This window comes from Vipera berus (genome assembly GCF_964194415.1).
Source record: "Vipera berus genome assembly, chromosome: 15".
Classification (NCBI taxonomy): domain Eukaryota; kingdom Metazoa; phylum Chordata; class Lepidosauria; order Squamata; family Viperidae; genus Vipera; species Vipera berus.
Genome location: NC_138218.1, coordinates 5,375,456 through 5,390,342, shown reverse-complemented (window position 1 = coordinate 5,390,342; position 14,887 = coordinate 5,375,456). Strand labels below are relative to the sequence as shown.

Below are 14,887 nucleotides of genomic sequence, written 5' to 3'. Positions count from 1 at the left end.
CCAGAATTCCCCAGCCAGCACTCGTACCAAAACATGGAAGTTTGGAATCCTGCGCTAAGCTCAGCTTCTGAACATTTCCCTTTTTAATTTTCTTCCCCAGGAGAAAAAAATCAAAATGGAATTGCAGAAAGCTGCCACCATCCCTGTTAGCCAGATTTCTACCATCGCAGGTGAGCCCTCGTTCCGTTATTCCTCATAAAACTTCTGATCACAATATTAGCAGTTTTATCGACCGCTGATCACTGTTACACTGTTTATCAACCCTGGTATCAGCTGGGAGACAAACTCTGCAGCAAGTGGGAGATCGAACAGATTCCTAACCAACTTAGCTGACAACTTTGTGATCTGAAAGGTAGAGGAGTGAACTAGAGGAAAAGCTATACTGGACCCAATTCTTACTAATAGAGAAGAAGTGATGGAGTTGAAGTTGCCACATAACACATATTGGAATTCAATATAATGCAAACACAATCAATAGAACAAAACCCAGCCAGTGTCTTAAACTTTAAAAGAGTTGACTTTAACAAAGAGAGAATGTAAGAAAAATTCCATGGATCAAAATCCTAGAGGAGAAAACAACTCAAGAAGTGTGGGGAAAACTGAAAAATATGATCATAAAAGCCCAGTCCAACACAATACCACTGGAAAAGAAAAACAAGAAATCCAAGAAGAAAGCAGCATGCCTGCACAAAGATCTCTCTGATAAACTGAAAGGCCAAAAAGGACAAGTAGAAAAAAACATCACTAAGGCAGAGAGTATCAGCAGATAGCCCGAATCTGCAAAGATGAAGTCAGGAAAGCAAAGGCTAAGAAAGACTTGCAACAAAAGTCAAAGGTATCTTTTAAAAAGTTTCTTTCGACATAGTAACAAAAAAAGTCAAGGAAACCGTCGGTCCAATAAAGAGAGAAGGTGGCAAGGAAGTAGCAGGCAGTAGAGAGAAAGAAGAGCTGCTTATTCTTTGCATTAGTCTTCATGCAAAAAGAAACTATAGCCCAACCTGCCAAAAACATAACTGTAAAAGACTACAAATAAAAATTAAAACAAGCCAGGAACTATGGTCAGAGAACACCTGTCTGATCTTGATGATAATAATAATAATAATTAATAATAATAAATAATAATAATAATAATAATAATAATAATAATAATAATAATAATAATAATAATAATAATAATAAATAATAATAATAATAATAATAATAATAATAATAATAATAATAATAATAATAATAATAATAATAATAATAATAATAATAATAATTATAATTTAATTTCTCTACCACCCTTCTCCCGAAGGACTCAGGGTGGTGTACAGGGCAATACAATAAAATATAACATATATGAATCTATGTCAGATATATAACATCAAAACCCACGTTCCTTGCCCAGCCGCTTGCTTCGGCTATCGTAACGTTACTTATTTCAAATGCATAAACCTGGTTTCCTGCCCCTGCTGCTTTCCTCATTGGTTATCTTTTTCTTCCCCTGGTCTTAATAGGTTCTCAGCTGAAGGAGATATTTGAAAAGATCAATAGCTTCCTTTCGGGAAAATACGTGCAGTGTGGGGGCCAAAAAGTATCTGTCACGCAACACCCCGAAGGCCTGGAATTTGTTTATTTCAAACTGGCTGAAAAGTTTGTGGTAAGAAGGTCATATTGGCCAAAAAAAATATGCCCCTCCCCCTCCTTTCCTTCTCCAGACCAAAAGGTGACTCTGCACAGGTGGTGTTTTAAATCGTCATTTACCTCAGGGGCTTCTTTTAAGCTGCCTTGAAAAAAGGAATAGCACTTAGACTTATATACCACTTCACAGTGCTTTACAGCCCTCTCTAAGCAGTTTACAGGGTCAGCATATTGGCCCCCAACCGTCTAAGTCAAGGGTAGGCAACCTTGGCTCTTTTATGACTCGTGGACTTCAACTCCCAGAATTCCTGGGAGTTGAAGTTCACGAGTCATAAAAGAGTCAAGGTTGCCCACCCCTGGTCTAGGTCCTTATTTTACCAACCTCCGAAGGATGGAAGGCAGAGTCAACCTTGAGCCGGTCACAATCGAACTGCTGGCAGAGGGCAGAGTTAGCCTGCTATACTGCATTCTATCCACTGTGCCACCAGAGTAGGTAGGTAGATTAGATACATAGATGGATGGATGGATGGATGAACAAATAGCAATAGTATTTAGACTCATACGCTGCTTCACAGTTCTTTACAGCCCCCTCTAAGCCGTTTACAGAGTCAGCATCTTGCCCCCAACAACCTTGGGTCCTCATTTTACCGACCTTGCAATGATGGAAGTCTGAGTCAACCTTGAGCTGGTCAGGATCGAACTGCTGGCAGTCGGCAGAATTAGCCTGCAATACTGCATTGTATCCACTACACCACTACAGCTCCTAGATAGACAGACAGCAATCGCAATTGCACTTAGACTTATATACCGCTTTACGGTGCTTTACAGCCCTCTCTAAACAGTTTATAGAGTCAACCTCTTGTCCCCAACCACCTGGCTCCTCATTTTATCGACCTCGGAAGGATGGAAGGCTGAGTCAACCTTTAGCCGGTCAGGATCAAACTGCCGGCAGTGGGCAGAATTAGCCTGCAATACTGCATTCTAACCACTGCGCCACCACGGCTCAGTAATTCAGTAAACAGAGGGAAGGAAATCTGGATAATTCTGATGGGAAAAAAAAGAGCTTGGCCTTAAAAGATGCACACAGGCTGGGTTTATGTACCGCCCTCCCCATCAAGGAGGATTTACAAACGATGTTGAACCCACGTTTGGTGACGGGTGAAGTTCTCTTCTTGGAGCACTTACAGCAGACTAAAATATCTCTTTTTTGGGGGTGGTGGGGTGTTATTTTCCAGAAACAAGGCGAAGAAGAGGTAGCCTCTCACCACGAAGCTGCGTTCCCCATTGCCGTGGTGGCGTCTGGCATCTGGCAGCTGCACCCCAAGGTGGGCACCCTCATCCTGGCTCACTTGCACAAAAAGTGTCCTTACGCCGTCCCCTTCTACCCTGCCATGAAGGAAGGCACCCCCCTGGCAGAGTATCAGAGGTGATTTCATTCAGTTGAGCATCCTGGGCGGTTGGGAAGCCGAGCGAGGCTGTACAGGGGGGTGGGTGTCCTCAAATGCACAGCAGTTCATTTAAGTCAAGAGGTCCCCAACCTTTTGGGGCACCAGGGACTGGTTACATACAGAGAGGTTTTTCTGCGAACTGGAGGGGGCGTGGTTTCGTGTACCGCCAGCATCCCGCAGACGGGGCTTTGCTTGTTTGCACGGACCGGTTTCTGGCATGCTGCAGCCCGGTGCTGGTCCACACACTGGGGTTCGGGGACCCCTGATTTAAGTGGCCGTTTCGAAGTTACAAAAAGTGACTTAACGACCAGCTTTTCCCCCCGACCGTTGCAGCACCATCCCCACAGTCACACAAGCAAAATTCAGACACACTTGGCAACTGGTTCATAGGTACGACAGTTGCAGCATCCGGTGTGTGTGTGTTTGTGTGTGTGTGTGAGAGAGAGAGGTGATCTCCTTTTGCAAGCTCCTGACAAAGTCAGTGGGGAATCCAGCTTCGCTTGACAACAAGAGTTACTAACTGAACAGCTGCACTGATTCGCTTAACAAGTGTGACAAGAAAGGGGGGCAAAACTCAACCGCCTCACTTAGCAACCGAAAAGTGGGGCTCAGTTGCAGCCCTAAGTCAAGGACCCTCCAGTGGCAGCCAAGAATTGGGGAGGCTGCGTTGGAGAGCTGTGAGCACGTATGGTTTTCAGTGCTCAACAATCCAGCACTGATATGCTGGGTTAAAGCTGGATGTTGAGTTACGAGCGGCTCGCGTTAAGCTGGGACCCCTGGAGCTCCCGATTCATCTCCCTGTTGGGCACGCTGGTCAGTATCTCCGCCTCTTCTTCAGGAACCTCGGCTACCAAGTGAAGGACGAAAAAGTAGAACCCCAAGACAACTTTCTCAAACGGATGTCTGGAATGATCCGACTCTATGCAGCCATCCTGCAGCTTCAGTGGCCGTATCAGGATAAGCAAGGGGTAAGTGGGTCTTCGGTCGTCGATAAAAGACGGACTTTTCCACACTTTGTTAACTGTTTTGGCAGCCTCTTGTCACCTTCCCCGCAGTGGTGTCTTTTCGAACAGCCTCTGAATCTGCTCGGAAAACTTGTTAAGGCTGCCTCAGGCGGAAGCCAAACTGTCAAGGTTCCGACTGACGGACCCAAATGAGTAAACCTCTTCCAGACTTTCCGATCTCTTAACGTAAAGCTGTGTTGACCACATCATTTCGGCACGCGTGAAAGCAAAACCCATCTCTGACGAACCCTATAGTTAAAGCCTAGAATCCGCCTTCCCCTCCCTGAACAGGTCACATTGCCCAATTAGGTGCAAATTATATTGTTATGAGAAAATGCCTCTTGAGTCGGGCCAGGCATCTGGTGACTCGTCCTTGATTCTCATGGTCTGCCTTCTTTATCTCTGTAGCCTGCATTCCATTTCCCCATCCTCCCCCCACAAGTTCGTTGGCCAGCTAAGAAGCCACAATCGTTGCATCAGCAAAGCATCAGGCTTGACACCACCTATGAAAGAGAGCTTGGAAATAAAGTAGGGGTTCTTTTTTTGTTTACTGTTTTGTTAAAATGGAAGTAATTCAGGGAACTCTTCTTTCTTTGGTCCATTAGATGCACCCACACGGATTAAACCACGCCTGGCGTTGGCTGGCACAGATGTTGAACATGGAGCCTCTGGCAGATGTGACAGCAACAGTTCTGTTCGATTTCCTGGAGGTAAGTGGAGCCTGTGATTCTTCCCTTGTCCAGTTCATAAGTAACTATGATCTCCTATTGACAGGGCTGGGTGTTCTGTACCAGCCTGCTACCGGCCCTGCAGAAAAGGCAGGGACAACCCCTTTTACAAGAAGGCAAGAGGCTGGAATTAAGTCTGCCAAATTTATTGATACAAAAACAAACAAGACAGAACCAAGAAACAGGAGCTTTTCAAGAGGTTGCCTTCAGCAAACCAGCCCTCCCACGCATTCCCCTTTTATACAGTTCAGGGCGTGGCTTCTCTCTGCCTCCTTCCGAGGTGCCCCATTGCCTTCCTCTGTTTACTCCTGATTGACTGCCTCCTGCGTCGGGCGTCCTTGAACAGGGCCAGCTGTGGGTCATCTTCATCCACGCTGTCAGGCTCACACAGCTGGGTCTCTGTCGTGACCAGGTGGGAGGGGCCTGGCTGAGGGCTCTCATCAGCAAGCTCTCCAACACCCCCCTCCTCCTCCTCCTCTGAGTCGTCCGACCCAACTGCCGAACCCACAAGCTGACCCTGAATCACAACACTGGGCTGTCTTTAACTTGGATAAGTTTGAGGTAGATTGTAGCCCTCTTTTCTGACAGCATGGCTTGAAATTCTCCTGTTTTGTGTGCCTCAGGTGTGTGGGAATGCTCTCATGAAGCAGTACCAGGTGCAATTTTGGAAGCTGCTTCTCCTGATCCAGGAAGAATATTTTCCCAGGTACGGCCTGGAATTTTGCGGCAGTCCTGAAACGCACACGGTTCCTTCGGCATTTTTTTTCCCCCAGTTGTGAGGGAGAGGTTGTCAAAACAGTTTTGCTTGCTTGCTTGCTTGCTTTTTTTTTTTTCTTCCCCTGCTCGCTTAATTACAAATCCTTGAGTAAGCTGGGACAGAGCTTAACTCTGGGAAGAGTTTGTGAGTTTGAAAAGTTTCTTCCGTCGATCTCTTCTCAGTCCCGATTATTGGCCAAACTGGGAGAGGGCAGAGTAAATCGAAGACCCAACAGCATTAGAAGTTCAACCTTTGAATATTTGAATCTGACCCAACTGCTCTTTTCTTCTCCAATCCAGGATTGAAGCAATTACCAGTCCTGGGGAAATGGGCTCCCTCACACGATTCAAGCAGTTTTTAAAGGTAAGTTGACGTTCTCTCAATCTAGGTGTTCAGCTAAGACAGGGACGGCTGAGTTTGGCTGGTTGTTGTTCCCCCCCAACTCCCCCTTCGGTTGTCCCCAATTCCTCAGCCTTTTATGCACTCAGCTCTCTGCTTCCTCAGCTGCTAGGAAACTCCAGAGCACACAACTTGCAAAGTCTCCTGCTTCTAAGAATATTGTCGATTGATATGAGGCTCCTTTCAGGCGTGTCTGGCTCTGATGTTGTTACCCGGTTGGGATAATGATAACTTTATTGTCACTTTGAATGTACACCAATCGGCATACATCAAAATGAAATTTCGTTGCGTACAGCTCTCAAAGGGTCACCACCTCCGATATATACTCCTTGTTCGGGGCCCGCTCAAATTTCACATTGTCCATTTTAGTCTCTAGGGAGTGAACGATGGCACACAGGACAGATGGAAATGGGGCTCCATGTGGATTAGCCCTCAAATTCACTTGTATTCTGACAACCTCGCCTTCTTTCCTTTTTCTGATCCTGACTCTTCCACCTTTTCCTTAAAGAGGCCTTGCTTCTTTTCGCCCCTGGAGCACGCTGCTGCCGCCGCCGCCACCAACTCCTCCAAAAGCCCCACTCCCTTCCTCTGGGCCTGCCGACAGCCTCATCCAGTTCCTTCACACCATCTATAAGAAAACAACCAAGCTCAGAGAACACTAAGGACCCCATAGTCACTGTCCACCACCACCACCTCCTCCTCCCCCCCCCACTCCCTTCTAGCACTGATGATGTTACCTAGTTTGGATAATGCAACATCTGCAAGAAAACAAAGCTCAGAGAGAACTAAGGACTCCACAGTCGTCTTCCTCCACCTCTTCTCTGCAAAGCCCATTCCCTTCTAGCACTGATGATGTTCCCTAGTTGGGTCATGAAACGTCTGCAAGAAAACAAGCAAGCTCAGAGAGCAGCAAGGACCCTACAATCCTCCTCCTCCTCCTCCTCTCTGCAAACCCCACTCCCTTCTAGCACTGATGATGTTACTTAGTTGGGTAATGAAACGTCTGCAATAAAACAACCAAGCTCAGAGAGCAGCAATCCTTCTTGTTTCCTCCTCCTCCTCCTCCTCCTCCTCCTCCCTTCCTTCTAGCACTGATGAAAGAAAACAACCAAGGTCAAAGAGCGCCAAGGAACCCACAGTCCTCCTTTCCCTCCTCCTCCTTCCCCTCCTCCCCCCCTCCTCCTCCAAGCTCAGAGAGCACCAGGGACCCCCTCAAATTAAGAACGTGCTGGAAGCAGCCTTCAGATTAGCAGCCGAGTCATCCTTTTGCCCCTCCCAACCAACAACCACCACCTCTGCGGAGTCTTTCGTAGTCTCCATCCTCGTCCGCCTTGCTATTTTTTGTCAGACCTCTCCCCTCTCTCCCCCTCTCCCTCCCTCCCTCTCTCTCTCTCTCTCTCTCTCTCTCTCTCTCTCTCTCTCTCTCTCTCTCTCTCTGCTCCCATCCCTTCCCGAGGCACACTGAGGACGTCCAATTTGCTCCGGCCATTCTCTGAATCTGTTAGACGTTTTTGTGCCAGCCATGGCAGTTCTCCAAAAAGGTCATCAGATGGGAGCAAAGAGGCATCTTTGCTCCCACTGGTGGGTCAGGGGTCCCCGGCCCCTGCAGCCCCATTGGCGAGAGTTAATTGGTAAGGGAGGGGCTGAGGACCCCCATAAAAACCTCTGCTCAGGGGCTGCACACTCTCTGCACTCACTCTCTCTCTCTCTCTCTCTCTCTCTCTTTCTCTCTCTCTTTCTCTGTCAAAATCCAAGATTGGGGTGGGCTCTGGCACTCTTTCCGTCTCTCTTTCTCTCTCGCTTGCTCTTTCTCTCTCTCTCTCTCTCTAATCTCTCTCTCTCTAATCTCTCTCTCTCTTTCTCTCTCTCTCTCTCTCTCTCTCTCTCTCTCTCTTTCTCTTGTTGTCTGCTTGTGGGAATGATCCATGAGCACAATCCAGGCATGGATGCCTCCATGCCAGGGAACTCTTAAATAAAGCTTTATCTGATTGCATCCCTGCGTGCTGCCTTTTTACTTGGAAGCACCTTAACGAACCATCGGTCTCATGAGGCCATCTCACAGAATCCATATCAGTCTCCCTCAGATTCGCTTCCCCCCCACCATCTCAAACACAGTGCACAGTAGCTTTTTTTTTCTTTTTTTTTGCAGCCTCGTCACCGTATTGTCGACGTTTGCATTGTATTGTTAGGCTATGCATCAAGAGAGGGGTGTCCATGCCTTTAAAATAATCTTTCCTTCTCTTCCCAGGAATGCTTACAGCGGAAAAACATTCCTCTCCCTAAGGGATATTTGCCGCCCTCTTTTTGGAAATCGTGATGGAAAATCCCCTTTTTCCGCTTTTTACAGAAGGTGAAAAAATAGCGTGCTTCAGGTTTTTTTTCCTTTTTGTTATAAAAAAAGTCAATAGGGTGATTTTAAAACAACAACAACAGCATTGGGATCCTCTGCACAATCTGGAAATGGCTTGTCAGCTTTACATAAGACTGTCGACAGCAGTCTGATATTTTCAGCCATTATTTGCCCTCGCCAATGGGGGAGATTTTTTTTTGCACAGGGGTGTGCCATTTTGTTTTTCCTGCCGTGCCACACCCACCCTCCCTAAGACACAGAAAACAAATTGCTTTCAATGCCCTGGAGGGACTCCTGTGTTTATTAACTTCAGAAGTTTAATGCACACTGGGAAGAAAAAAAAAACAACACTCAGCCACTGCGGTTGAATTAGAAGAGCCTTAATTCCTAATTAAAGCGCTGCAGTCCTTTGCAGCAATAGCCGTGGTTGGCTGCCTTTCATTTTTTTAAGAAAAAAAAATCAGGCAGAGTGGAAACCTTTGAGCTCGTCCAAGCGACGCTGAAAGAACGTGAATAGATTTGTGGCCTCCTTTTTCTTAAAAAGAAAGAAAGAAAAGGTTTTGAAGAGCTTAGCATTTTAGTCGAAGTAAGATTCCCCCCCCCCCAAAAAAAAATAGAAGCACGAATGGGAAAAATGAAAACGTTCCCCGCCGGCTGTTTTAATTTTCATAAAATCAAGGGAAACTGCTTAAAATCAGTCTGGAAGCAACGGTTTTCTGCATCTTGGATCCCAGCCGATAATGAACAATAGGACTGTGGAATTTTTGCTTTTGCTATTTATAAGCAGCGGGTGGAAAACGAAGAGGAATTTATATTTTTATGTGTTGGTGCTAAACAGTAAAGTATTTCTGATAACTTATATATTTTTCATACACTGTGATGATCCAGCTTGCTGGTAGAGTGGGAGATTTACGACCGCAATTGTGTTGGCTCAATCAAGCATGAAATGTTGAGCTTTGGTGTCCATTTGCTACAATGATAATTTTACGATGATAAAGATAATAAACCTTTGGAAGAAACTGCCTTGAATGTCATTACAGCTCAAAAGAGCTTTATTTGAAAGGCTTTCGTCGAGTAACTTAATATTTAATGTTTGCGCATGCCTGTTTTCAAAGTAAAGACTCGGAATTTCTAATCTCAGGCTGTTTTTTTTTTTTTACGGCTTTTGCTTTGGTCTCTTTCTTATTGGTTTACTTAAAGATGGCGCTCATAATGTGGTCTTCATATAGTACCTGCAATTAGTGCAGGTTCGCATCCCACCAGGCTCAAGGTTGACTCAGCCTTCCATCCTTCCGAGGTAGGTAAAATGAGGACCCAGATTGTTGGGGGCAATTAAGCTGACTTTGTAATAATGCCGCTTGGGGGGTGTATGAGAGCCCTAATAAGCAGGCATATACATAGAATGAAGGCTACTGCTAAGCTTGTAAGCCGCCCTGAGTCTTCGGAGAAGGGCGGGATATAAATGGAATTAAAATAAAATAAATAAATAATGTGGTCTTCATATAGTACTAAATTCCAGAGAGAGATGACAAGAACATCTTAAAGAAGAAAATTCTTTAGACCATCGGCCCCCAACCTTTTGGGCACCAGGGACCATTTCCATGCAGTTTTGGCCATCACCATTACAAAAAAGATGTTGAGACTTTGGAAAAAGTACAAAGAACAGTAACTAAGATGATTAAAGGCCCGGAGAGAAAAACAAATGAAGAACGGCTGCAGGATTTGGATATGGCCAGTCTAGAGAAAAGAAGGAGTAGGGGGGGACATGATAAGCAATATTCCAGTATTTGAGGGGCTGCCACAAAGAAGAGGGAGTCAACCTGTTCTCCGTAGCACCAAAAAGCAAGACAAGAAACAACGGAGGGAAACTAATCAAGGACAGAAGCAACCTAGAACGAAGGAGAAATTTCCTAACAATTAACCAGTGGAACGACTTGCCTCCAGAAGTTGCGGGTGCTTCATCACGGGAGGTTTTTAAGAAGAGACTGGACAGCCATTTGTCTGAAAGGGTATAGAGTCTCCTGCTTGAACAGGGTTGGACTAGATGACCTGCAAGGTCCCTTCTGGTTCTATTCTAATTGAATGAGAAAGGTTTTCTCGCGGAACAGAGGGGGCATGGAATAATCACAGCAACAACAGCAACAGACTTGGAAGGGACCTTGGAGGTCTTCTAGACCAACCCCTTGCTCAGGCAGGAAACCCTATCCCATTTCAGACAAATGGTTGTCCAGCCTCTTCTTAAAAACTTCCAGTGTTAGAGCATTCACAACTTCCGGAGGAAGGTTTTGCGTGCTGCCTGCATCCTGTGGAGATGGCTTTGTTTGTTGGGGCAGCCCAGTGCCATTCCAGGGGTATGGGGACCCCTATTTTAGACCACGCCGGAAATAAAGACTTAGGGAAATGACCCGGATCTTTCAAAAGCCTTGCAGTGACTTGCATGCGTTTAGCCTACATCCGCATGTTTCTGGGACCTTTGGAGGAGGCTCCTGTAGGATTGTCAGACCTCTGGGAATTGATGGGTTTAGTGCATCAGTAGCTATATAGAGTGTGCAACTTAACTCAGCAATCCTCAGCCTCTCCAGTCTCAAAGGAATATTGTTATTCGGCATTTTGTTGCATCCAAAGATTGCTGGGATAAAGATACCCACCTTTGTGTCCAGCACCAGGCAGGGCCGGAGGAAGCCTCCATTTGGGACAAAAGCAAAATCCACTGGATAGAAAAAGCTGCTTTTTCTTTTTTCTTTTTTTTGAGAGGAACATGTGTAGATTTGCTTGGAAGAATCCCTGCATAGACTCAGGCATTTAATCCTATCTGAAAGGCTGTGTAGTTGAGAATATAGTAAGAAGTAAAAGACCAATCTTTTACCTCTCCGTTTGACGAGCTGCCTGGCCTAGGAGAAGAGCTGGTGTACAATTCCTACTTGTTTATGCTGTTTGGTCCAGTGACTATGCTCAGTTTAACCTTGAGAGGATAAAGGACAAAAAAAATAAAGCATGCATGATTAGCCAAGGTCAACGCAGTCATGAGATGTCTGAAATGGTATAGGCTTTTCTGCCTGAGCAGGAGGTTGGACTAGGAGACCTCCAAGGTCCCTTCCAACTCTTCTCTTCTCTTCTCTTCTCTTCTCTTCTCTTCTCTTCTCTTCTCTTCTCTTCTCTTCTCTTCTTCTCTTCTCATTCTATTCTATTCTATTCTATTCCATATTCTATTCTATTCCATTCCATTCCATTCCATTCCATTCCATTCCATTCCATTCCATTCTATTCTATTCTATTCTATTCTATTCTATTCTATTCTATTCTATTCTATTCTATTCTATTCTATTCTATTCTATTCCATATTCTATTCTATTCTATTCTATTCTATTCTATTCTATTCTATTCTATTCTATTCTATTCTATTCTATTCCATTCCATTCCATTCCATTCCATTCCATTCCATATTCTATTCCATTCCATTCTATTCTATTCTTATTCTATTCTATTATTCTATTCTATTCTATTCTATTCTATTCTATTCTATTCTATTCTATTCTATTCTATTCTATTCTATTCTATTCTATTCTATTCTATTCTATTCTATTCTATTCTATATTCTATCCTATCCTATCCCAGACGTAACTCTTTTATCACTAGTTGCATCCTTGGCGCGTGCAAAGATTTAAGTCCAAGTATTATCCGGGGGTCTTATTTCAGTATCAAACCCATGTGAGATTGATCAGCAAAAGCACAATCACTGGGAGCAAACTGGGGTGCCCGTTATTTCTGGACTTCGGGCTGCCAAAAAGGAGCGAGCTGAAATGCATTACATCTCCAATGAGATCCTACCCATGTATGGATTGAAGTGGGTGCAGAAAACTTGGGGAAAATCTATTTTTCTGTTGCGTTTCGGTTTATATAGGTGAGGGAGACTGGTTCCAACCCCCCCCCCAAATTAATGCAAAATTCAATGCACCCTTCAAAGGTGGGATAATAATAATAATAATAATAATAATGTTAGATGTTTTGTGCCAGCCATGGCAGTTCCCCAAAAAGGTCATCAGATGGGAGCAAAGAGGCTTCTTTGCTTCCACTGATGAGTCAGGGGTCCCCGGCCCCTGCATCCCCATTGGCGAGAGAGTTTTATGGTTAGGGAGGGGCTGAGACCCCCCATAAATACCTCTGCTCAAGGGGCTGCTCTTCGTTCTACTTCTAGTTCTGCTCTCTTCTAGTCTACTTCTGTTCTTTTGTTCTCTCTCACATGCAGGCATGGATGCCTCCATGCCAAGTAATTCTTTCTCTCTAATCTATCGTTAAATAAAGCTTCATATGATTGCATCTCTGCGTGATGCCTTTTACTTGGAAGCACCTTAACGATACATCGACCTCGTGAGACCATCTCACAAATAATAATAATAATAATAATAATAATAATAATAATAATAACAACAACAACAACAACAACAACAATAATAATAATAATAATAATATAATAATAATAATAATAATAATAATAAAATAAGTTGGAAGGGACCTTGGAGGTCATCTAGTCCAACCCCCTGCTCAGGCAGGAAACCCTATACCATTTCAGGCAAATGGCTGTCCAGTCTCTTCTTAAAAACCTCCAGTGTTGGAGCATTCACCACCTCTGGATCTTTTAGACACGGGGCAGCATCCATCACCAATCAGGCGAAGAGTGCCAGGGTGGGAGACATCTGAGTAGGCTTAAGTTTTTATCAGTGCTTTTTTTTTGTAAAAGAAAAAGGTGCCGGAACTTCGTTCTGAGCCTTCTATGACAAAAAAAAAGCCCTGGTATTTATTATTCTGTTTGTAGGAACAACCGATTTGCATTCCGCGTTGCCAACAAACGTTTTGCCCTTGAAGCTTTCGCCTTCCTTCGGCTCTTTCCGGCCCCGTTCGGGTGAACCTCGGCCGCTCGCCTTCCTTTGGCTCGGCTCTTTCCGCCGCCCAAGCTCCGCCCCCCGGCGCGCTTCGGCTGCTGCGGCCGGCTCTGCGGCGATGACATCATCGCGGGCCACCTTATAAATAGGGGCGTCGGCGCCGGCGGAGCGCAGTCGGTGTCCGAGGGGGCTGAGAGGAGGGGTGAGTTCACGTTTGGCGGACTGAGGAGAGGCGCGCGCCGGGTGGTGGTGATGGTGGTGGTGGTGGTGGTGGTGGATGGGAAACCTTTCCTTCGAACCGACCCGGTGAGGATGAGGAGGAAGCGGGTGTGGGGGGGGGGGACACGGAAGGGCGGCCGGGGAAAAGCGCAGCCCCGTGAGGGGGGTCCGCGGGGCGGAAGGATGGGCGAGGCCTTGGAGCGCCCTCTCTAGGCGCCCTGGCAGCGCGCGCTCCTACTGCGCCTGCGCGGGTGGACAGGTAAGGTGCTTTAGGTTGTTCCAAAGAAGCATCCGATATAGCATTTGCAGCCTGTGGCTCCCCCTCCAGCGGCTCCAGGCCAGCTTCCCTTGGCAGGGGGTGATGGGCTTTGGAATCTGAGTATCTGAAGCCTGGGAAGCTTGATTTCACCCAGCCTTCTGCATTCAGAAATGAAAAGGGGGAAAAAAACATCCTATATTGTATATAGTAAGGGTGTGTTTGTGTGTGTGTGTGTGTGTGTGTGTGTGTTAGGCTTACATGTTGCACACCCAGTGCTGGGTTCGCTTCAACCATGACTGTCTCTAACCCACTGTCGTGGGAAAACCCAATAAAAAAGACAAAGAGACGGCAACCCAAAACAACAATTCTGTTAAGATTCAGAGGGATCTTAAAGTAAGCATTATTGTTTTGTGCTGCCATCTCTTTTTTGTCTTTTTCACTGGGTTTTTCCACGACACCACCGTGCCTGGTATTAAAATCACAGCGTGCCATTTTATTCCTCCGATTTCATTCAGCTCAAAAGTGCACGGTTGATTGCACATGTCCAGTTAAACCCAAACTTTTGAGTACGTTATGGTCAAGTGCCCTCTGTAAGGCCTAGCTAGTAGACTGTGTATGCAAAGAAGTAAGCATTTAGTAGTAAATTTAATTTTTAAGCCAGTATGCCTTCAATGAGCGGCTTTGAATGGATCGGTGGTGGAGGGGCTTTCCGTACATGTTCTTGTGAGAGGGTTGTGTAGCTGCAGCATCCTGAGAATTTTGGCTTTGGAGCAAGGCATAATTTGAATTTGTGGCGATCGGGTTGCACGGCGGCTGGAATGATGAGTACATACTTCAGCCTTGGGAGTAAGATTTTCTAGGCAAGCGAGACTTGCCTCTGAAGAGGTAGGAGGGGCAGAGGATTCCTGACCTTGGCATATAATTCAGCGTAATCCTAATAAGTTTGTATTGATTGCATTGAAGCATTGTTGAGAGACGTTTTCCAAAGGCGTGGAGGAAACAATCTTCCCATTTTAAAAAAAAATTATAGAAAGGAGGAGCAGAGAGAAACGGTAGCTATTTAAATGTTTTTATTTCCATTTAACAATTCTTGAGAGGAAATTGACAACACGGGCCAAACTGCAGGTCTGGTTATTTCCTTGTATCCATCTCTCTCTTTTTTTGCTATTTCCACAGTTTTCTTGTGATTGTTCTCCTTCAGAGCATTGTCTCCTTGTATG

At 45.4% G+C, this 14,887-nt stretch overlaps 1 protein-coding gene across 1 annotated transcript in view; it reads left to right on the top strand.

Moving 5' to 3' along the window:
• The window catches only part of GLE1 (GLE1 RNA export mediator), a 16,125-nt gene extending 7,372 nt beyond the window's left edge, over positions 1-8,753 (top strand). The window contains exons 6-13 of the mRNA XM_081339479.1: positions 101-170; positions 1,500-1,642; positions 2,859-3,049; positions 3,910-4,039; positions 4,681-4,785; positions 5,427-5,509; positions 5,860-5,923; positions 8,208-8,753. Of these exons, the coding sequence (XP_081195605.1) occupies positions 101-170; positions 1,500-1,642; positions 2,859-3,049; positions 3,910-4,039; positions 4,681-4,785; positions 5,427-5,509; positions 5,860-5,923; positions 8,208-8,276 (855 nt within the window). The 3' untranslated portion in view covers positions 8,277-8,753. The remainder of the gene's footprint in view (positions 1-100; positions 171-1,499; positions 1,643-2,858; positions 3,050-3,909; positions 4,040-4,680; positions 4,786-5,426; positions 5,510-5,859; positions 5,924-8,207) is intronic.
• Positions 8,754-14,887: the final 6,134 nt, after the last annotated feature.